Genomic DNA, 22959 nt, shown 5'->3' with positions numbered 1-22959 from the left:
CCTCGGAGAAAATAATAAAACAGCTGTTTATTCATTTTGGGAAAGAATGGAGTTGTGGAAAGCTTGTTTATTATCTATTAATAAAGTTTGACTGACCTATCTGATTGTTTTGTTGACATTCCCTTTAGCGCGTCACCATCTAACGGTTGCATAACGTAACTACAGCCTCTACTGTAGCCAAGTCAAGTCAAGTCACATTTATTTATAAAGCCCTTAATCACAAAAATGTCTCGAAGGACTGCACAGGATTACAATTACAAAATTGCACAATTACCTGATCTTAAACCAGCATGCACTTATAGCGCCTTATAATGCGGTGTGCCTTATGTATGGAAAAAGTTTTAAAATATATCATTCATTGAAGGTGCGCCTTATAACACGGTGCGCCTTATAGTGCGGAAAATACGGTAAATCCCAAGTATTTTTATATAATTTAGCTTAAACATTGTGCAACAAAACATGTTCGAAACACTGCAAGTAAGAACAGAAAAACAAAATAAACTAAAGCAAAAAAACGCTTTAGACAAGAGGTGTCAAACTCAAATTTTGACTGGGGGGGCCACACGATAGAACAAACATTCTTTCGGGGGGCAGACTAGTCGATTAGAGAGAAAGAATACGAGAGAGAAAGAAATAAAAGAAAGAGAGGGAAAGAAAAAGAGAGAGGTTGGAGAAAGGAAAGAGAAAGAGAGAGGTAATGTGAGAAAAAAAAGAGATATTAAGAGAAAGAAATCCAAAGAGAAATAGAAAGAGAGAAGGAGAGAAAAGAGGAGAGAAAGAGAAAATGGGAGAAAGAGAGAGAGAAAGAGAGAGAAAGAGAGAAGAGAGAAAAATTAAAAAGGAAAAGAGAGCAAAATAAAGTAAATAGACACAAGAAAGAGACAGAGGAACAAAGAAAGAGAGACAGAGAGAGTGAAAGAGAGAAAAGGGGAGGACGAGAGAAGGTGAAAGAGGGAGAAAGAAAGACAAGTACAGCGTTTGTGAGAGGCACCTGGCTTTGGCAACAACAAGTGGACATATTTTTCTCTTTCGCTTCCTTCAGTGTTGTCTCGCAGGCCAGATTCAATCCCTTAGCGTGCTTGATCCGGCCCGCGAGCCGCCTTTTTGACGCTCCTGTTTTAGACACTGTTTGACACGTTTCTCTTCCTTGAGGAGTCATCCAGTGTACTGTTCAAGGGTAACCAACCAATGTCTTATAACTTTATTATTCTTTCTTAATCGGTTTATAAATATTTATGATTCACCAAAGCCACCCGGACTTGCGGCTCCAAAGGAGTCATCGGTTGGGGAATGAGAGATAGCATAGACGGGAGATTTGTGACAGAGGGGAGCATGAAACCCATCATTTGATGAGTGGAAATCCCTACTTTCTAATTAATAGAGGTACACAGGCCAGAGGGATAAGAAGGATCAGGGAAATGAAATCAGCAAAAAGATACCATCACTCATTTCTGAGGTCCATTGTCACACTTCACAATCTCCTGTAATGAATCACTCAAGCATTCCACAGATACATTTGAATGGTGAGTGAAAATTCATTGTCCGGAGGAGAACATTCGATAAGGATCTCTTCTCTTGCCTCTTTTTCAGCCTCAGCTCGTCTCCCGCGCTTTTGTCAAAGTGCCCTCTGATCAAAAAGCAAAATCGAGGTTCCACCAACAGGTGCACATTCTGAAAGGCCGGCAAACTGCAAGCGGGCTGCAAAGCTATCTCGGGTGAAAAGAATAAACTTTTCAAGGGATTTGCGCCGTTCCGTTATTTGAGAAAGTCTTCATTGGCTGACTGGCCGCAGAGTTTACCCATTTGTAGAATTATTTCTTTGCTGTCCTGCTTTGACTGGTTTTAATTTTCCGCTAACAAAGGTTGAAGCAACGCAAGCCTACAATGTAGCTGACAAACTAAGCGGGCCGTAGTTTGTTAAAACTTCTGCATACAAACAATTGCATCAAACGAGTTATTGGTTTTGATAGAAATCTGGATTTGGCTGCTGGAGTGGTCGGTGGTCGGGAGCTGCAGTACCCAAATTTGCTCACAGTGGGCGTCAGAGACCCCGCGAAAGCAGACCAAACGAAAGCTGATGCTTATTGATTGTATTGGAATTTTTGGGGGTCACCCTAACAAAAAAATCGAGCTAAAGACACTTGCAGAAACCTAGAGTACAAGTGTGTATATTTTCACGAAAATCGGTTCAGCCGTTTTGGAGCCTATTTGTCACACACCCACACAGACACACACACACACACACACACACACACACAAACCGGGATTGCTCTGGTTTAGATTTAGGTAAAAGTGACTACATTTGGTGTAAGTCATCCATTCATTTATTTTAATCATTTTTTAAATTAATTGGCTTTATTGTCATTGATAACAAAGTTGTGAACATTTTTTGTAACGCTATTAGGCATGGCACTCCAGGTAAACAGGTAAAAACCGCTTCAAAAAAAAAAAGGAAATAAAGAATGTCAGGACAAATATATTAAAAAATATTAACAATGTAGTGTTAGGAGACTGAACTAAGTTGTTAAAATAGTGCAATGAGAAGTAGTGCAATATAATTTAGTAGCAACAAAAATTTCCAACCAGAGAGATATATATTTTTCACAGTCTTGAGCACTTATTTAGGGTGGTGATAGCCCTGGGGAAAATGAGGTCTTTGACCCTGTTAGTTCCTGTTTTCAGGGACCTGTAGCACCTACCAGTGGGCAACAGGTTAAAGAAGTGGTGGCCGGGGTGAGAAGACTCATGTGTGATGTTATAATGGTGGTGCAAGCCGGCAATATCCTCCAGACTGGTTAAGGTTCAATTACCATTTTATAACATCATAGGCCAGTCTTCGATCACTACCTTGTAAATATGTTTGCCTTTTTATTATGACATTATTTTATCTTATTTTTCTCTTTTAATCATTTATTACATGTGTATCCTGCACTTGCTATATTAAAGTTTCATTTACTGGCCATTGCAATGTTTTTCTTAATTTATTTTAGTTGTGTTTGAATGACAATCTGTTGCACTTTGGAATTACATTACAATTGTTTCATGTTTGTGATCTGAGTTTTTTCTACAGAATAAAATGTCTGAGTGAGGACTTGCCCTTGACTGCTCATTCCATACTTTTTGCTAGGGGCTTTAAATGCATAATTAAGAAGGAAAAATCTTGTATAAATTCCACTGGAGTATAAGTTTGGGGGAGGAGGGTGACGAGGACAGCAGAGAAAATCATCGGGACTTCTCTCCCCTCCATTCAGGACATTGGCCAGAAGCGCTGCCTATCCCAAGCCAAGAACATTATCAGGGACCCCTCTCACCCCCATCATGGACTGTTCACTATGCTAGCCTCTGGGAAGAGGTACTGCAGTGTGCGGTGCAGGACCACCAGGTTCCACAATAGTCTTGTCCCCCTGGCCATTAGACTGTTAAATGGTCAATCAAACACATAGTAAATCTAAACTGCTGCTAATCTGTATATCTGTTGGTTTTGTTTGACTTTTTTGCACTACTGGCAGTTCTTTATAGCTAGCCACCCCTTGCACATCTGTTCTCCTCTGCACTATTGTACTACAGTGTTATTGTTACTGTTTACCTGACTTGTTTACCTGACTGCCCATTTTGCACATCTGGTTAGCTGCTCCTCTTGCACTCTTTGCACTACTGTAAAATACTATACATAGCCATAATTATTTAGTATATTATTAGCACTCAATACTCCAACTCAATAAAACATTTTATTTATATCTGTACATTCAAGGAAACTGTGCGGGTCAGATGTATCGACATTTCGTTCTGTATACACGTATACTAGAATGACAATAAAGTAGATCTGAATCTGAATCTGAATCTGAAATGTATTTGATAGCACACGTCTCTGGCATAAATATTAATAAAACTTTATTTCTATTTTATTTTTATTTCTTATTTTATTTTTCTTATTTTTGAGGAATGTATTAGAACAGCCAAACAAGGAGCCTTATCTTCTAAATGTTCATCTCCCGTTTTATCTGTTATTAATCCGACAGTTCATTTTAGATGATAAGCTTTATGATAGAGCACATTAACAGTTTTATATACATGTGATATTTGGAAAATTACTGTTTTGAATTGCTGGGTAATCGTAATATAAGAAACTCGTTTACGTGTCCAGCAATTGGAAGAAAAAGGTGGCGTTAATTTGCCAAACTAAGAATTTTGACCTTGATCAAAAGTGATTCCTATTTAAGGTACAAATGCTCTGTGCTTTACTGTCCTATTACCGGTCCAACAAAAATGAGCTACCAAGTCATTTTAGTGATGTTCACGTGAGTGACATATGCATTTCCTGCGGTGGAATGTTTTTCGGCACAACACCGGCAATGTTGAGGCCTAGAGTGCCCTCTTGCGGTTAAGTTTGAAAATAATTTGAGGAAATATAAATTGGTAATGTATATAAGTCAAGTCAAGTCACATTTATTCGTATGGACCTTAATCACAAAAAATGTCTCAAAGGACTGCACAGGATTAAAATGACACCATGGCCTGATCTAAAACCAACATGGGGGCAAGGAAAAACTCAAAACCTCATATAAAACATATATTGTATGATATGAAATAATGTGTTAATAATTTTACACATAATCCTCACCAGAGTATAAGTATTACACCCGGCCTAACTATTTATAATCCAAACAATACGGTAACTTTGAAGTTAGCCTTTAAATAGCTTACAACGGTGTTTTTCAACCTTTTTTGAGTCATGGCACACATTTTTGTCATTAAATCGTGTGTAAAGTTTTTGTTACCGTTTGTGGTCACTTCAGGTTGTTCATTTTGTTTAATCAATTTCCTTTAGTTTTTTATTTTACTAAATTTTTCGTGTTTTACCATATTTTTAATGTTTTTTCTGTTAAATTGGGCCTTTTTCTGTGGCACGCTAAATGAGGTCTTACGGAACAATGGTTGAAAAACACTGACTTCGAATACTTCAATACAAATTATGAGTTTTAAACTTGAATCCGAAATGAATCTATCTGCAGTGATTCAATATACAGCCAGTCAAAGTCTGCATATGAGATATGAACATAATTGTATGTTACTTTTTAATTACAGGGGAAAGAAAATCTAACTTGTAGGTGATGGGCTGGAAGGTGCCATTGCATTGTTATTTTTTTTTATCCTGGTTTTCTGATTATGTGAGCCGGGCTCCATTGCTAAGCGATGATAAGCAGAATTTCCATGTTCTCTGCATAATTAATCCATCTCTGCCTCTCTTCATGCCAACTCCACCTTATCGCCCGCACATGCCTGAATTGCGAAAGAATCCCGTCTTCAATTGGAACTTATTGATATTCTGGGAAAAAAACACAACCTAAAAAGAAAGTAAATCCCCAAATTTAAGCGCAAGATTATTAAATGGATTAATTTCGCGGCAATCGCAGGCATCTAACAGGAAGACAGGCAAGGTAAATTAAAAGTGTCTCCTGTTTGTGGAGTTTTAGTCCAAAATGATGGTTTCAACTGCATGTCTTTATTTGTAGTGTAAAATTACCATTTATTTGCATGCCATAAAATACTTTTATACGGTTGAAAATTCTGAGGAATTCCTTTCAATGGCTGTCTTTGGCTTTGTGATAACAACTTCAGCTTCCCACATCTGGACGCTTTTGATACCGGGTGAAAGGAATGTCTGAATATTTAAAATGTTTATCTCTTTTCATCAACGGTTTCACCATTAAGGATGGCGTCGACGTTTGCATGGAGCTTGGCAGATGTAGATTTATTTTCTGAGCCGTCTGCGGCCTGCCTCTCTCTGAATGCATTGCGTTTTTCCATTTTACTGTGCACTGATGCCTCTGCATATGTAATAAACCAGCAGACACACTTCTAAAATACATCAATGGACTTTATTACCATGGTGTTTTCCGTAGCAGGTCTTGCCTCTGAGAATTGAAATTAGGATGGATTGGATCCACAACAAATATAAAATCTATGTAGAAATAATAATATTTGCCTTCAGAACTGTATAATAAAAACGAGTTTTTAATATCCAAATCAAGAAAATAGGGTCTGCATGAACAAAATACATAAATCTGAATCTTTTACATTGCATGAATGTTGTTGATGAAGGTGATGGAGTGATTAACACAAAGTGAGTCATACATGTAATAGTTTAATCTCTTTTTAATATTGAAGACTGGTCAAAAAACAAGAAGTCAAGTCAAGTCATGTTTATTTGTACAGCCATTTATCACAAGGAGTCTCAAAGGGCTGCACAGACCATAAAATACCAACTAGTGTCATTACAATGTCATTACAAGCTTGCAATTACTGGAAATCAAACCAATCGCTAAAAAATATCTCAGTTTGGAATCAAATTTACTAGAAAAATCACAATAACCCATCAGCAGTAACAGTAACAAAATAATTACCTTCAATCCCAAGTCGGATTTTCTTCAACCCCCTCTCCTTCAAAACGGACTTGGCAACATCTTTCTTCTAGATGTACTTGAAGAATAAGAAGAAAAATGTTGTGGTTTGGTCACTTTGAGTGTCCGTAGTTTGAATTCTTCCTTATGCGTTTTCGAACTCTTTTGCGCTACATAGTGGTCAGATAATACACAGTCCCTTCGGTTACGCCCAGGTATGTGTTTTGCAAATAATTGAAAAAAAAATGACAATTTTCATTTCATCGGAAAAATGTCAGTAACAAATATGTAAGAACCATGACAGAAATGCATTGTAAGAAAAAAAAGTAGCTAATTATTCCAAACCAGGTAAAAAATGTATCTTCAAAGGGAGAATATAAAATATGATGTTTATTTTTTTTTCATAGACTACATTTAGATGCATTGTAATGTCGAACACAGACATATGGTTGGATAGATAGATGGATAGATAGATACTTTATTGATCCCCGCGGGGAAATTCATATTTCCAGCAGCTGAGAACAATACAATAATAAAGCAAAAGGAATACAATATACAAATACCCAATGTGACGTGCTAATACCCACTGTAGTGTGTTGTATAGAGTATTTAAATAGTGCTACATAAAATACACACTGCAATAAAAGTACGGTAATATGCAATGTAGGGGTTGTGGTTTAATGTGGGCCTTTACTCCGCCGGGTGGAGTTAAAGAGCCTCATGGCATGAGGAAGAAAAGATCTCTTTAGTCTGTCCGTGGTACAAGAAAGTGACAGCAGTCTGTCGCTGAAGCTGCTCTTCTGTCTGGATATAATGCTGTGCAGTGGATGTGATGAATTGTCCATGGTTGACCGCAGCTTTTTCAGTGCCCTCTCAGCTACTGTTGTCAGGCTGTCAAGCTCTGTGCCCACAACAGAGCTCGCTTTCCTCGCCAGTTTATTGAGACCAGAGACATCCTTCTTCATGACACTGCCTCCCCATAATAACAAAAACAACTTTTTATAGAACTGAACTTTATTTGTTACTTTATTCAACTTCCTCAAATGTAGTTTGACCAGTTTTTCAACTTAAGATTTCAATGCTGTTCCACCATTCAGTTAAGTGTTTATCACACGACAGGCTGCATTCCTTCACTTTCAACTGTCTGATCAAGGTTCTTCTTTTCTAATGGAGCTGCAGTTTCTTCAACTAATTATGCCCTTGAAACTGAAATAGGGTATTTAGTAATTTAATCCATTAAAAGGCAGTTGTTATTCCCTGGAGGTGTTACAATCTCAGATTCGACCCCATAATAGGACACTGAGAGTAGCAGGAGGGGAAAATGATAGCTTTTTCCTCTCGCTTATTTATTTATAGTCGCCATTATTACCAACAGGCAGGGACATTTAATTTGTGTCATTCTATTATATTCAAGTGGAGAGGCTCTCAACCTTTGTTATTTTTAGCGATGTGCCTTTTTAATTTGTATAAATCAATTAAGTACATTGTTAGCATTATGCAGTACATTAGCATTTGTATTTAAGTCAAAACAGATATGATACATTTGTGCCCTCATATATTATATATATATATTTACACTTGCCACTATTACCAACGGGAAGGGACATTTATTTTGTGTAAATACATGATGTTGAAGTCTAGAGGCTCTCAAACTTATTACTTATAGTGATGCCCTGTCACGTAACGGGAACGGAGAGGGGACCCAATTGCGTTTGTTTTACTGAGCTTTATTTAGAAGGAGGAAAGGGCTTGCACCCACGATCCAGTGATCGTCGGTCACGGGTAGCAGATCGCTAGGAACGTGGAAGAGGCACTTCCGTGTCGAGCGAAGGCAATGTCGAGAGCGAGGAAAAAACAGGTCGATGGTCGGGACGGATGAGCAAAAACGTAAATGGGTTCAGAAAACAGGTCGGCAACGGGAATCAGACAGAAAACAGGGCAGGATATAGTCAGGAGTCAAAAGAGCTTGCCTTGCATGTAGCTAAGGTTCGCAGACGATTTGACGAATGTTGAAAGGAAGGCGGGGGTATAAAAAGAGGCTGTTGGCGCCAACGGAGCAGACTCAGGTGCCCCGCATCAGCAATCATGACAGCCCATTGTTATTTTTTTTCCTCGGTCAAATACCTCTGAACAGTTCAAAGAATTTTTGGTTAAAAATAAAAATATATATATATTTAATTTTTTTTAATAATAATGGAAAACATAATCAACTAAAAAGAAAATAACTAACTAATTGGGTCAAGTATGTACCAACCGAAAAAAAAGAGAATTCTTCTGTCATTTTCTTTTGGTTGTCAGGTATATTTTGTTTGAACCCTCTATTTTTTGGATTGTTTAAAAAATATGGTACTCAATTTTTGGGTTAAAAAAGAAAAGACCACAGAGTTTTTAAAACCTTACCAATTTTGGACTTGTTTTTCTATCTTATTTTTAAATTTAATGACACATTATAATTACAAATTACGTAGTGCATTAAACCACCCATGATTATTCTTTGTTGGGGTTGTGTAGCTGTCAAAAATTAATTATCAATGTTATGTACAATCTCTCAGTAAAAATACCTGAAGTATATGTCCAAATAATTTATAATGTCGGTTATTAATGAATCATAATGTTAGTTATTAATGAATCATAATGTTATTTATTAAATAACTGATAACGTTTTTGTAATTGTTTTGAAATTCTATGTACCCATAAAGTGCCTTTGAATACTCAAAGGTCTACACACGCTTCCATTTGAGAGTCACTGCATTTCTGTATTCTTTTGGTGAAAAGTTGTTGATTGACCTAGCTGTTATCATTGCATATTAAATACATTTAATGTTGTTTGCAGTTTGCAGTGTATCAGCAGTTTTATCTCAGCAGCAATTGATATGGTTTTGGGAGGAAGATGATGGGTTGAGGGTGTGGGGTGCGAGACGGAGATGTAGGGAGTAAAGCCTCTTGGAAGGAAGTGCCACTGAGGCTTCCAAGCCCACGGGTGGTTTTTGCAGCTTACCCAGCAAAGTGGGCACTCTCTCAGACATCTGTTTGCTAGCTGCTGCAGGAACGGCTACCCGCCAGGTTGGATAGATCGATGGACTGACCGACTGGACCGCAATCTATATCAGGGCAACAGCGTCTCAAATTCGGAATTACTATCGAAAATTGGACATCATCATAATCATGTTATCGCAAACGCAAGAAGATTTCTTGAAACCAGTGGCTCAGGCCTACATGCACACATAGGCACACACTGCTCTGGAGACAAACCAATCCCCAACAGCCAGAGGGTGTCACCACAGCAGGCAAAATCGTAAAACTGCTGTCCAACTTTAGCTGCTGAGGCGGCTTTTTAAAGATGGAGTTTGTGTCCAAGGGATCGTTGTCACTCCCAGTGCCACCGGACATGTGTGATCTCCTCAAAGACAGCAAACGAGTAATTTGTCACGGCCGAAGCTGGGACATACATGTCGTAAATGTAGCACTGCTGCATACAGTCCAAGTGGGAGCATGAGGCTGTCACTCTGTATATAACATTCCAAGTAAGAAAAAAAATGTTCAAAATTACACACTTTTAATTAAAAAATATTTGGTGTGGTTGTTGAAAGATAAAAACAATCTGGAAAAAGATTTGATTGTTTTATATTGACATTGTTATTTAAAGTACAACTAACTATACCAGACAAACAGAGGCCCCAATAAAAAAAATGCCTAAAGATTTGAAGGTTTTACTTTGATATTGATAATTGAAGTACAACTATACGAGACAGACTGAGGCCCCAATAAAAAATAAAAAATAAAATAACAAACGGCTAAGAGTCAAGGGCCGGACTGATCAAGTATTGAAATTCAAAAGGGGCATTTAATCTAATGCAGTCGTTCTCATCTGGTCTGACTTGATGGCACACCATTCCACCCTAGTTACAATCTGTGACTCAAATCAAGAAAACAATTACGCTTCTCAAATTTATCGAACACAAAGACTATTCCGTTTTGAACCTAAGGCAGTAAAATATATTCTCGTTTTTTTAAAAACAAAATGACGGGGAAAATCCTTACATCATCAAGTAATAATATTACCTTGAATGCTCAATTAACAGGATTTTTAAAGAAATTTCAAAATTCTTCTCTTTCGTAGCTCCAGCCATTTTTAACAGAAAAATACGCACAAACCGTTAGCTTGGCCAATCAGATTTTTAAAATGTTAACACCACTGACTTCTAGCAGGCGGAAATGAATGTCAGCTAAGGGGGCGGTAATGCACCAAAGACTAAAGTCTATTGTTCTACCAAATCATATAAAGATTTTTATTTTTCACTCTACAGTGAACTTTTAACTCATTAAAAAAGTCCGGTTTCCATCCGCGTCACAACAAAGAAATTGCACTTATCAAAATCACAAAAGACCTTCACTTGGCTTAACTCACACCCCCCCCAATGGTTCCACTGGTAACTCACTGGCCACACTCAATTAATTCAATTCAAGTTCTTCTCTGACCCTTCTCCAGTCACCTCAGGTGTGCCCCAGGGCTCAGTCCTGTGGTACCTCCTCTTTATAACCTACCTACTCCTCCCAGGCCGTATCCTTCAACATTTCCTTCCACTGCTTTGCAGATGACACCCAACTCTGCCTTTCCTGCAAACCAAGAACACTCCCATCATCCAAACTCAACTCCTGCCTTTCTGAAATCAAATCATGGTTCACCGACAACTTCCTAAAACTTAATAGCAATAAAACTGATTTACTTCTCATGGCACCAAATCCACCCTTTCTCTTTCCATTGACAATTTGTCTGTTTCCCCTCCCCTCAGGTCAAGAGTCTGTCATCCTTGAAAGTACACTCTCCTTCAACTCTCATATAAATAACTTCACCAGGTCAACTTACTTTCACCAGCGTTCTATCACCCGTCTTCGCCACTCCCTCACCCCCCACATCCCCCTCACCACCGCCATCAACGTCCATAGCCTTTCAACGTAACTTTTTTTACTTTCCTTTTTTAATTTGGTATTAATTATTCTTGCTTTATTATTGTTTGATATATTAATACTATATTAATACTTTATTAATATTATTATTATTGGGGGTGCGCCTTATAACCTGGTGCGCCTTATAGTTGTGAAAATACGGTAATTGGTTAAATGATTAAATATGAAAGCATACATCTGGAAGAATACTGAGGAAAAACAGACAACACATGCACCTCCTCAGCACTGAAACTGACCGACAGTCCCCAGATCTCACTTGACAGCTGTAATCAAATGATTTAGCACATCGAATCAACCTTTCCCCTAATAATCTGATTATGTGTCTATGCTGTGAAACATCCCAAAAGCATACAGTATACCTTAACCTACTAATATGACCAACCTTGTGTCAGTGATTTCCCTTGTGATGGAAACAGTGTCATGTTAATTATCACGACCATCTGCTCTGTGCAGTGAGGGCACATACAAAAAAATTAATAAATATACTGCCTCACGTGCACTGATTTTTACCTGTCAATCACGCACCGCTTCAAACAAGTCACTGAGGCTCAGAAGCAGCAGAGAACAAGCAAGCTGCAGTCACAGGATTTAGGAGTGGCGTTAAATTAATCTTCAGCTCCCAATTTTGCTTCCTCTCATGCACAAAGCTCTTTTTTTAACCAACAAATATTAATATTGATCTGGGCCTGGAGAAAGCTCAATAGTATCAGTAGACTGTGTTGATTGGTTGTTTGACAAATCATTTATTTTGAGAACTATTTTAAAGATTTTTTTTTCTAAATGTATCAGAAAAAAACAGGCAATTTTGTTGCGTTGGATTTTTCTGTGAAGCGGTCACAACTTAACCCTCCTCTCGTGTTAGTTGTCAGGTAACACGTCCCGTGTTAGCAGGTAGGTAGCGAACTGTGTCTTTAATCAGCTCTAACATACACTGAAAACAATAAAACTAGCAATGTATACATATTAATTACTAATCAACGGATCGTCAATTATTTTTTTCAGTCAATCGATGAATCAGATTAAAAAACAACACAATTTAAAATTCATCCTCTGTTCAAATATTCAGGTTTTTATCTGCCAGTATACCCCTTAATTTAGAATTTTAAAAAATATTAAAATGAACTTCAAAAAAATTATATAAATATATTTTTTTGTTACCTGACTTTTACTAAGGGGTGTTACAAAACACTTGTATATGTTTCTTGTTTATTATTTTTTTCATTTTAGAATTAATAACTATAACAACACATATGGTGTTAGGGTTTTTTTCAGCAGTAGAACATGCTATTTGGAATTTGAAACTATGTTACTCTCTGCTGCCATTTACTGGTTTACACTCATGATTGCAGCTTTAGGCAGATCATTTATCAAATACTTGCATGACTTAGATGCGCTCGCTAAAACTTTTTTTCATCTTTTTAGGGATTTGGTTGCCGTTTGACTGTATTTGAAACAGCCTTTTTCTTGCCTTTACCATTTTCATGCTACACTAAAAACACAAACAAACAACAACAACAAAAACGCAAAGATGGGCATAAAATCACTCTCCATGCCCCCTTTTCTGCTACCTAATGTGTTGTGTGTCCTGGAACAACTTTGATAAAGGTATTATAAAAGCACATAGGTGTGTTGGGAAAAACAATAAAAAGGCTCTTTGAATTAAGTTGGGTATTGTTAACACATACTGAACAGAGAAAAAAATTCTACTTTCAACTTTTTAAGGACACCTCAAATGACGCACCCCGCCTTTAATACAAATATATAATGGAAAAGCACAACAGGTCAAAGCAGTAAATATAAATCATCAAGACCAAACAAACAACAGCCAAGATTGACCAGGAGCAATGACTGTTTTCAAAACAAAATAATAACAAAAATAGGCATAAAAGTTTCCCTGTGCAATAACTGTGTATCCAAGTAATTCTTATTTTGCATACGTGGCAAAATAGTGACACCTCCAATGTCTTTTTTGCAGACATATTACTTGCAGTTGATGCACAATATGTAAAGTCCACTTATTATTTCAGATTTGGCTGTCACTAGTATTTTATAATCGTTTTTTTTTTTAAGAACTGGCTTGAAACCAACCCTAACAATATAATTGGAACAATTTCAATTAGAGTATTTTAAAATGAATCGGTAGTGTTTTTCTTTTTTTTTTTACTTAATTTTGTTAAAATAGACATTTCTGACAAAGGCAAGAAAAAACATGTATGAGGTTTAAGTATGCAGTATACACTGGATAAGATAAATTAATTGATTATTGTTTTTACTCTATCTGTTAATAAAAGTTCACAAATGTCTTTCTTTTTTAACACTCATGTCTCTGACTGCAATTCATGAGTGCCATCCACCCCTATTCCTTCATTACGGCAGCGTATGGAAGGAAAGAATTAGGGAAAGCTTTCCCTTGAAACTGGAGCCACCATAAGATAGAGCGAGAGCACAGGATGAGAAAACTCGCAAAGCAGATGCTCTTACAGAGGTGAACCACCGTTGACCGTCTGTCCCATGAATTATTCCGTAGTTTTACACTACATTCCAAAGTTGTGGAATTGGGTTATGGGATAATTTCACAGGCCAATTGCTTGTCCTCCTCTGCAGTCCAACAGGCTAATTGAGGAGAGTGATTTCTAGTTATGGGACTCTTTAGACCACGGGAGTCCATTTTAGTCGATATTGCAAAGGGTGTTATTTCTTAAACCCTTATTTATTAGTAAATATCCTTTGGTAGGCTCTTTCACACGGATATCTGTTTAATAAGAGAACAGAGTGATATTACATACGTCCTCGTGGTTTTCTTTCAGCTAGGATAAATACGTTGAAAGTAAGGGAAGGACTGTTTCAAATACAGTTCAAATGCTGACCCAAAGCTCAAAAAAAGATGAAAATAAGAAGAGTTTATTTGAGCGCAACTAAGATTTACACATACTTGCACGTGCTATGATGATTTTAGCCGGTAGATCGTGTCAACATAGAACATTTTTAAGTTCCATAGACCACATTTAATAAGGAGGTGGAGTTTGACAGGCATGTTATTTATACTTTCTGAAGACATTATTTGATATAGCATACATATATATATATATATATATATATATATATATATATATATATATATATATATATATATATATATATATATATATATATATATATATATATATATATATATATATATTATGACATGTTTGTCCTGGAGTGCCGCGTCTAACCTTGTTATGTACAATACTCACTATGTTGTGATCAATGAATTATAATTAATTAATGGATAATATATTTATTTTGTATTATTTCCTTGATTTATTGTGTATGTGTTTGTCTTGCTGTCTGTCACCCCTCTTGAGGGATATGACCAGGGTAGATAGATAGAATTAAATGTCATTTTAACATGTCAAGTGCACATTAAATTAAAAAGTGCAAGACAAAATTTACAACAAAATAACACAGTTGAAAATAATTAGTTAAGGATAATAGTATAACAATTAGTAATATAGAACAAGAAAGGACAATAAAAACAATTCTAAGTTTTGATATTTGCAATTTTAGAGTTATTATTATACATTAATATGCACTTAATGTGAAGTAATTTAGTTTTATTTCATGGTGTCAAAGATGAGGGTGGCTTACCTGCAAAGACTCAATGTGCAGATTAATAAAATCATAAGAAAACAAATTAAATACCCTTTTGCAATTTCAAATCATATGATTTAATTGTAATGAAGGTACCTTATATTTAGTCTATAGATAAATAGGTGCTGCATATTGTTGGTAATATTTCGCTTAATGAGGGGAATTGCAATCATTAATACAGGAAGCAATTTGCTGGGGTTGGCACGTATGCATTCATAATAATGAGAGAAAATGACAAACAATTGGAAATTGATGAGTAAAGAACAACTTAAAAATCCTGCTCCATGTTTGCAATGGATAAAAATTGTAGAATAGCTTGGACAAAGACTTGAAAAACTTGTCAAGCCTTCACACCTTTAAGAGGGCATATAAATAAAGATTAATTCAAGGTTAGGTTAATGAATTACACTAGAAATGACAAGCCACATAGCCCCTTCACATACAAGCTCTTATTCAAACTCCAGAAAACAATAATGATTGAAAAAGATATTAAAACATACACAGTTCTATTTATTAAAATTGTTGAATCTATTTTTATGTGATTATGTTGAATCAAATTGTTTGATCAAAAATTAAAATCTGAAATTCAGTATTTAATTTCATATGTATTTTTTGTGATTATTTCCTTTTCTCTAGTGTGATGATGAGCTCTGATTTATATCAAATTTAATATTACCCTGTTATGATCAGTTAGTTCAATGATTTGATTAAGGAGAAGCATGTTTGGGTGGTCAGGGGCACTCGACCAGGATATATTTTGCTCCTTTCTTCCTTCGTATTTTTCAATTGTTTATTCAATGTAAGTTTATAATTGATAAACATCGGGAAAACAAAATGAAAAATATATCACTCAACCATTCAATAACCAGAGTAATTATAATAGTAGCCTAATTGTTGGCATTTATAGTACTGATAACAATAATGGAATGATTTAATACAACAATTGAGATCATATTTATGTTGCGATCTAATGTTAATTACCCATCATATCTTATATTCCATGTCAACTCAAGTTCAGCAAACCCAGGCTACGGTGGCCGATGAGGAACACGCCTCATCTTCAAACAAAAGCGCGAAACGCCTTCACCTCCACACTCAGAGCACACAGAACGCTGCGAAGTCTCATCCGCCTCATTACCGGGAGAAAGGCGAAAAACAGCAGAGAGGGTGAGAGAGGACGCCAGAGAGTGGGAAAGAGGAAGAGAGGGAGATTGCGAGCTTTTGAGAGGAAGAGAGAGAGAGGGAAAAGAGAGAGGGGAAAGACACAAACCAGGGAGGACGGAAAGATAAAGCAAAGACAGACGGAACGATAGACGATTTAAAAAAAAAAGTAATAATATTGGCGCTTTTTCTTCCTTTACCCCTTTTGGTACCGTTAGAATAAAAAGAAAATCCAACCTGCTTGGATGAAGCAAAACCTATCGCTCTGTCAACACTACACCTGGATTCACTGACCGGCCAAGAAGCAGGCATGTCCCGAAGGAAGCAGAGCAACCCCAGGCAGATCAAACGTAAGTTTCATGTATTTTTCGCCACTTTGGATGTTGTGCTGCGCTTGATTGCTGTTTAATTCTAGACGTCGTGTCCACTAAAAACATCAAATGCTGCCGTTTGTGTTGTTGGACGTGCTGTCACTTAATTTTGTTGTCGGTTCGGTTCTTAAAGAGGTGAGTTGGGATCGGGTTCGAATCCCGTAGTGCCGCTTCAAAAAGTTTTACCTCAGGTGAGAACCGACGGAGTAAAATAAACACTTTACTCTGGTTTCATCCTTCTTTCTTTAGTACAACAACCACTTCACTCGGGCTGCTTTTGTTATTTTTGATATCCATAAACACATATTCGGTATCGGTAATTTTAGTGTAGATTTTGCTGTTTATATAGTCGTCTGGGTCGTCAATCAGAAATTGAATTGAACAAAGGCTCTCATAGATGTACTCAAAAATAATTGAAACAAGTGTTTCTAGAATAAATAAACAAATATATATATATATATATATATATATATATATATATATATATATATATATATATATATATATATATATATATATATATATATATATATATATATATATATATATATATATATATATATATATATATATATATATTTAGAGTAGTTTTCTATTAGAATAGAATAGAATAGAACGGAATAGAATAGAGACAAGTGAAATGCAAAACCAATTTGAAAAAGTGACATGCCGATAGTGCAACAACATTTACAAGATTAAATAGCAGAGTTCAAGACAAGCCAAGGGTCATAATATAAAATAAGTTATTTACAATAAAAATAAACAAATACAAAAATAACTTAGTCATATCTTGTCATTATTGCATATTCCCATCTAAGTATTTTACAGTTTCAGGGTGATTATTGCCTAACTAACATATTTACTTTTAGACTAGATGGTCCTAATTTTTTTTACCGAGATGCTTCAATTTTCACACGATGCAACTCAAGCGCACACTTAATCACGCACATACACACCCACGATGTAACTCAAACACACACTTACACACACTTACACACCCACGCACAGACGTCACATCAAGAAACACAATTACTACATAAACACTACACTTTGACCCTTCATGCAGGATTTTTTTTACCTGACTTGACACACACGCACATTTTACTCTAAATGTTTTGATTGGATGCTATTTGGAAACATTTAAAAAAAATGTATCTCTCACACTCTCTAAAAATGTTTTGCACCTACATAATATTATTTATTTTTGCAATTCATTATATTTATGATTAATGAAAGGTCAAAGCGATACCATCTCTCATCTGGGTAAATGATGGGACTACTACAGTACATCTTTTGTGTGTGAAGGAATTCATCTTCGGTCATCACTATATTATAGAATTTAAAAAAAATCACAGTTCAGTGTGAAGAGAGTTTTTTCTTGTTTTACACCACCAGTTTTATAAATCCAGTGTATTATTGATTTGTATAAATAAAATCGTTTTAACTTGTCAAACTCATATCCTTCTGCATTTGTCACAGACGTTCTTCGAATTAAAATGCAGCCGGTGTGTACGATTAGTCAGGGTGCGTCGTGTTTGTGTTTCTTTCAGCACTTTATTGCAACCAGTTAACGCACTTTTGGACTGCAATCGGAGGTCTCAATATTAACATTTTACTGCAATTAGTATGTCTTCGCTGCATTACACACACCTCCTGCCTATTAAAACAAAGACAAAAGTCCTTTTAATTGGCACATGTGTGTTTGCATTTTTTGCATAAACAGCCCATGCTTAAGTTAATTTTTCTATAGAGATATTATTATAGCCTTTTTTGTGTTTTTGTACAAATTCAGTTTCCAATGACAGTTTGGTACCTAATTCCAATCTTATCTTTTTGGAAAAAAAAAATGAAAAAAAGAAATAATAATAATAATAATAAAATCATCATTTAAGTTTTTACATGTCAAATGAAGTAAAATGAATGAGTTTATTCACTACATTTTTGAAACATCTTATATTCTAATAAATTCTATGTTCATACCTACTTTTCTTTGTAAAAACTTTGTCCTTATTACGAGAAATAATTCATTAAATTCAGATGTAATTTCAGGACTTTAATTTTTTATGTCAGTTTCTGCAAGCTCAAACATTTTGGGAAAAAATATCAAATGTTTTTCTACACGTTGCTGACCAAAATCCTAACATAGAACACAATAACTCAACAGAACACAAAGTGACGGACTTTCTCGTCCCATGAGCCAATCCCGTTGCAGCATCCAAATGTTGTTGTCGAGCTGGGGAAGTCTCACATGTGTTTCAGCATTGTGACCCATCTGTGTGTGAATTAATATGTCATGTGTAAGATCATGTTAATGTGCAGCCGATGTGCGGCCATATAATCAAGCTCCAGTTGCCACCAGAAAGGTCACCAGGAGCCTAGATCCTCTCTCCCAACCAGGAAACCCTAGGGAAAAAGCCAGTGCATCGAAACTCAGTGCAGACAGTCATTCTAAAGGACAAAAAAGGTTGTTGGGCGCAGTGCCCCCACCACCAGCACCGCCACCCCCCCTGCATACATTGGACTGTTATCTAAAATTGTGATTTATGCAGTATTTTAATATTTTGCTTATTCTTTCCCCTTGGGTGCTCTCTGAGCAGTGATAAAAAGGGAATGCTGAAAGAGCGCCATTAATTTGCTCCGATGACTGTGGAGATAAGGGCAGATAATGGGAAAGATAAGAAGGGAAGATATACCATCAGAAACCCGATTATTACCATTAAAATTCTGGCCTAGCAATCTGCAGCTGCCTGATAATTCCTTCTCCGTTTCCACCACTTTGGATGATAAGGCAAAAAATAGTCACTCAGTACTCTTGATTAGGCTGCCTGGATATACCGATAAAACGGTGATAAATTATGTATTTGCTTCTCTTGTTTTTTTCCCCATATATATCTATATATGTATACATATATATATATATATATGTATATATATATATATATATATATATATATATATATATATATATATATATATATATATATATATATATATATATATATATATATATATATATATATATATATATATATTTAGATGTATATATTTTTTTTTTTACCTTTTTCGATCCCACTCACCCTTTTTCCAAGAAAGCAAAAAAGCCAGACTCCTTTTATTGTAATAGGAGTTTGATAGAAGAAGATAACGGTGGAGGTGTTTTGTGTGGGAGCACATATCAATGTTATCAGCTCATCTTCCTTGCCCAGCTGCTCGCTGCTGTTGTTTTTAGCCTTATCACCCCGTGCCAATATGCCAATAAATTGCCCAGATTGTTAGGCACGTCGGTAGAATCAGACGGGAGTGAAGAAAATATCGCGGATGCCTTACGGATCTCGTTTAGTTGCTGTAATATGATGTGTAAAGGCTGCCAAAATTCACTGTATCTTCTCTTCTCAACATTTCTTCTTTTTTCCAGTGGTTGCTGGTGTCCGTAGACGTGAGAAGAGAACATTTAGATGCTCAATAGGAAAGAAAGATATGAACAGGCTGAATTGAATCTAGGCCCTTTGGAGTAATTTTTCTGTAAAATTGCCCCCCAAAGTTTCACAGAATGAAGTGGAATCTGGATGATTTAGGGGGTGTGCTTCCAGTAGTGTTTATGGGAACATATTGAAGCAGCCCACTGCGACCATTCTCAGACATCTAATGTCAAATGCGCTTATTAAACTGACTTAGTGCTTTAGCCTTAACTGTGTTGGCATCTTTATACGGACCACCTGGGAATTTGTGCTGCTTCTTTTTTACTTTACATTATCCAATCAGAGTGCAATAGCAATCTCTACCGATTACTCTTCTTCAACTGTATGGTTGTATCGAACACACATTTCCCAAGGCTTAATAGTTTGTCACACTGTCATCATGCTTAATCTACTCTTGTGATAGTGATCTCACATCCCAAAAGACAATCTGCTGCAGTGTACAATCTTGTGTCGGGTTATTGTTTTTCTTTTTATCTACACTACTCTTTGGAAAACTTGAAAAAGGGTAATATTGATTCTTTAAGATTGTAAACTCTATCTGAATTAATACTACATCCAGAAAGATAACGCATTACAAATAATAGTTATGTTCCAGTTGTTTCTCATGCAAAAGTTCAAATCGGGTCATCTTGATTATGTATGTGATGCATATTCAATTAGCACCTCTGAAGCCTCACAAAATTGCATTGCATTCAAATCACCAAAGAGACATTTTGGTTCAAGGTTTCAAAAACTGCTGCAGTTTTTGACATTGTGAACCCATTCATACTTGCAGTATCTGCAATCTTCCCGCACTGCCGGACATTGTATTGAGCAAGAGTTTTACATTTGAATTAAAAACAATAATTTAACAATGCATACAATATTTGAACCTGCCAAACTGACTTAAACATCTATTAAGTTAATTAAAATAAAAGAAAGTCAATGCCAACAATGAATTATTTTAATCTGTTTCATTAAGCACAATTTGTTGGTTTACACGATACAGTATGTTTGGTACGGTTAAATTCGGCCACACTTGTTTTATGATAATATAACCTTGGTGTACTGTACATTATTGACTATAGTGAAAGGAAAACATAATTTTGGAATTTTACAAGAAAATTGTACTTAAATACTAAATTGAAATTTACAATCTTTAAACAATACCTAGTGAATTGTAATAGTCAAAAGCGTAGAACAATTTGAAGTATTGATTTATTCAGAATGCTTATGAAATATTATAAACAATGTTGTTTTATCTGGTATGGAATGGTTGAAAACATGCAAAATATATAATGATACGTGGTACATTGAATGCTTTTGTGAAAATCTGCAGTATTCATCCATCTATCCGTTATCTGCACCGCTTATCCTCAGTAGGGTCGCAGGGGGTGCTGGAGCACATCTCAGCTATTTTCGGGCAGTGGGCAGGGGATACCCTGAACTGGTTGCCAGCCAGTCACAGGTCACACAGAGACAAATAACTCACTCGCTCATTCACACCTAGGGACAATTTGGATCGGCCAATTAACCGGACATGCATGTTTTTGGAATGTGGGAGGAAACCTGAGTGCCCGGAGGAAACCCACGCAAGCACGGAGAGAACATGCAAACTCCACCCAGGAAAGTTTGATACCACCATTATACATACATTACAAAATGAAAACACTCCACCACGATTTGGGATGCAGATGTCACAGTGTTTCCCTGGCTAAGGTGACAGCCCGAGTAAAAATGATCACGAATCCATACTTGGACAAGTGGATTCAATTGGAATAAATGAATAAATATCAAGGTAAATTAAAAGAGGTTACTACTTCATTTCAAATGAGTCCAATGTAGGAAATATGATAGAAGATTTTGTGGTTATAAATTATCAAGTCAATGAAATTGGAATTGGAACGAATTGTTGAACATCCCAGTGGGAATTAATGGGGTACCCGAAAAAGGGGAATATTTGCACACTGGGAATGCATTCTCTGAACATGCGAAAGTTGTAATGGTTCAAATCGTTTGAGAAATCAGAAGCAGTTGAAGTCAGAAACATGCATTTCAGCAATCACACAATTACCTTGTGCGGGTATGCTCTGTATGTAGTATTAGGTTAGTAAAAACCTCACCATTCCAGGATATACAGTATATTTATTCATTCAACAATAGTATTTGCTCTATTGTTAATCTTGCTTAGCCTTTGCATACGGTTACTTTTGGAATGGACCGCTCATATCACATCAGGTGACATTTCTATCTTTGAGGGACATTTATCAGTTGCAGATTACAGTTGTAAAAGATAAGAGAAGTGTTTACTGAATTGTCTGCCAACATCCAGTGCATGAATGTTTGTGTGCATGAGTATGCCTGTGTGTGGGTGCACGTGCTTGTGTATACATTAGTACATGTACTGTACATTATGATTAGCTTGTGCCGGTCTGTTCTAGCAGAAGTAAAATACTATATTTTTCACAACTTAATGCTATGTTCTTATTGAGACTTATGCATGCTGCAAAAGATGGATCTATGAATCTCACCCTTGCCCACAAACATTGGCAACTGTGGGTGTCACTTGTGTCAGGGGTGTGAAATCAAAAACTGTCTGTGTGTCTGCTTAGCTGTATGGTCAAGGGTCTGTCTTTTTGATTAGGTGACAGTCACTTTGTGTTTTTCTTGTTGATTTTTCGCTATCATTAACAGAAACATCTGTTCCCTCACAATAACATCATTTGTTGTTCTCAATCTTACTGAAGGATACCCAATTTCCTAATTTCTTCTATATCTATATATCTATGTCTATACATCTATATCCATACCTACATCTATATCGATACCTACATCTATATCTATATCTACATCTACATCTACACACTCACACACACATATATATATATATATATATATATATATATATATATATATATATATATATATATATATATATATATATATATATATATATATATATATATA

General features: G+C 36.1%; 1 protein-coding gene across 2 annotated transcripts in view; it reads left to right on the top strand.

The window, feature by feature from the left end:
• The first annotated feature begins 16118 nt into the window (after positions 1 to 16118).
• The window catches only part of zfpm2a (zinc finger protein, FOG family member 2a), a 208320-nt gene continuing 201479 nt past the window's right edge, over positions 16119 to 22959 (top strand). For both annotated transcript variants that reach the window (XM_088326401.1, XM_088326399.1), the window contains exon 1: positions 16119 to 16513. In XM_088326401.1, the coding sequence (XP_088182527.1) occupies positions 16474 to 16513 (40 nt within the window). In that variant the 5' untranslated portion in view covers positions 16119 to 16473. The remainder of the gene's footprint in view (positions 16514 to 22959) is intronic.

Source organism: Urocampus carinirostris, chromosome 2 (assembly GCF_059441175.1).
Source record: "Urocampus carinirostris isolate Australia breed hairy pipefish chromosome 2, RoL_Ucar_1.0, whole genome shotgun sequence".
In the NCBI taxonomy this organism is placed as follows: domain Eukaryota; kingdom Metazoa; phylum Chordata; class Actinopteri; order Syngnathiformes; family Syngnathidae; genus Urocampus; species Urocampus carinirostris.
This window is presented reverse-complemented; position numbering and strand designations above follow the sequence as displayed.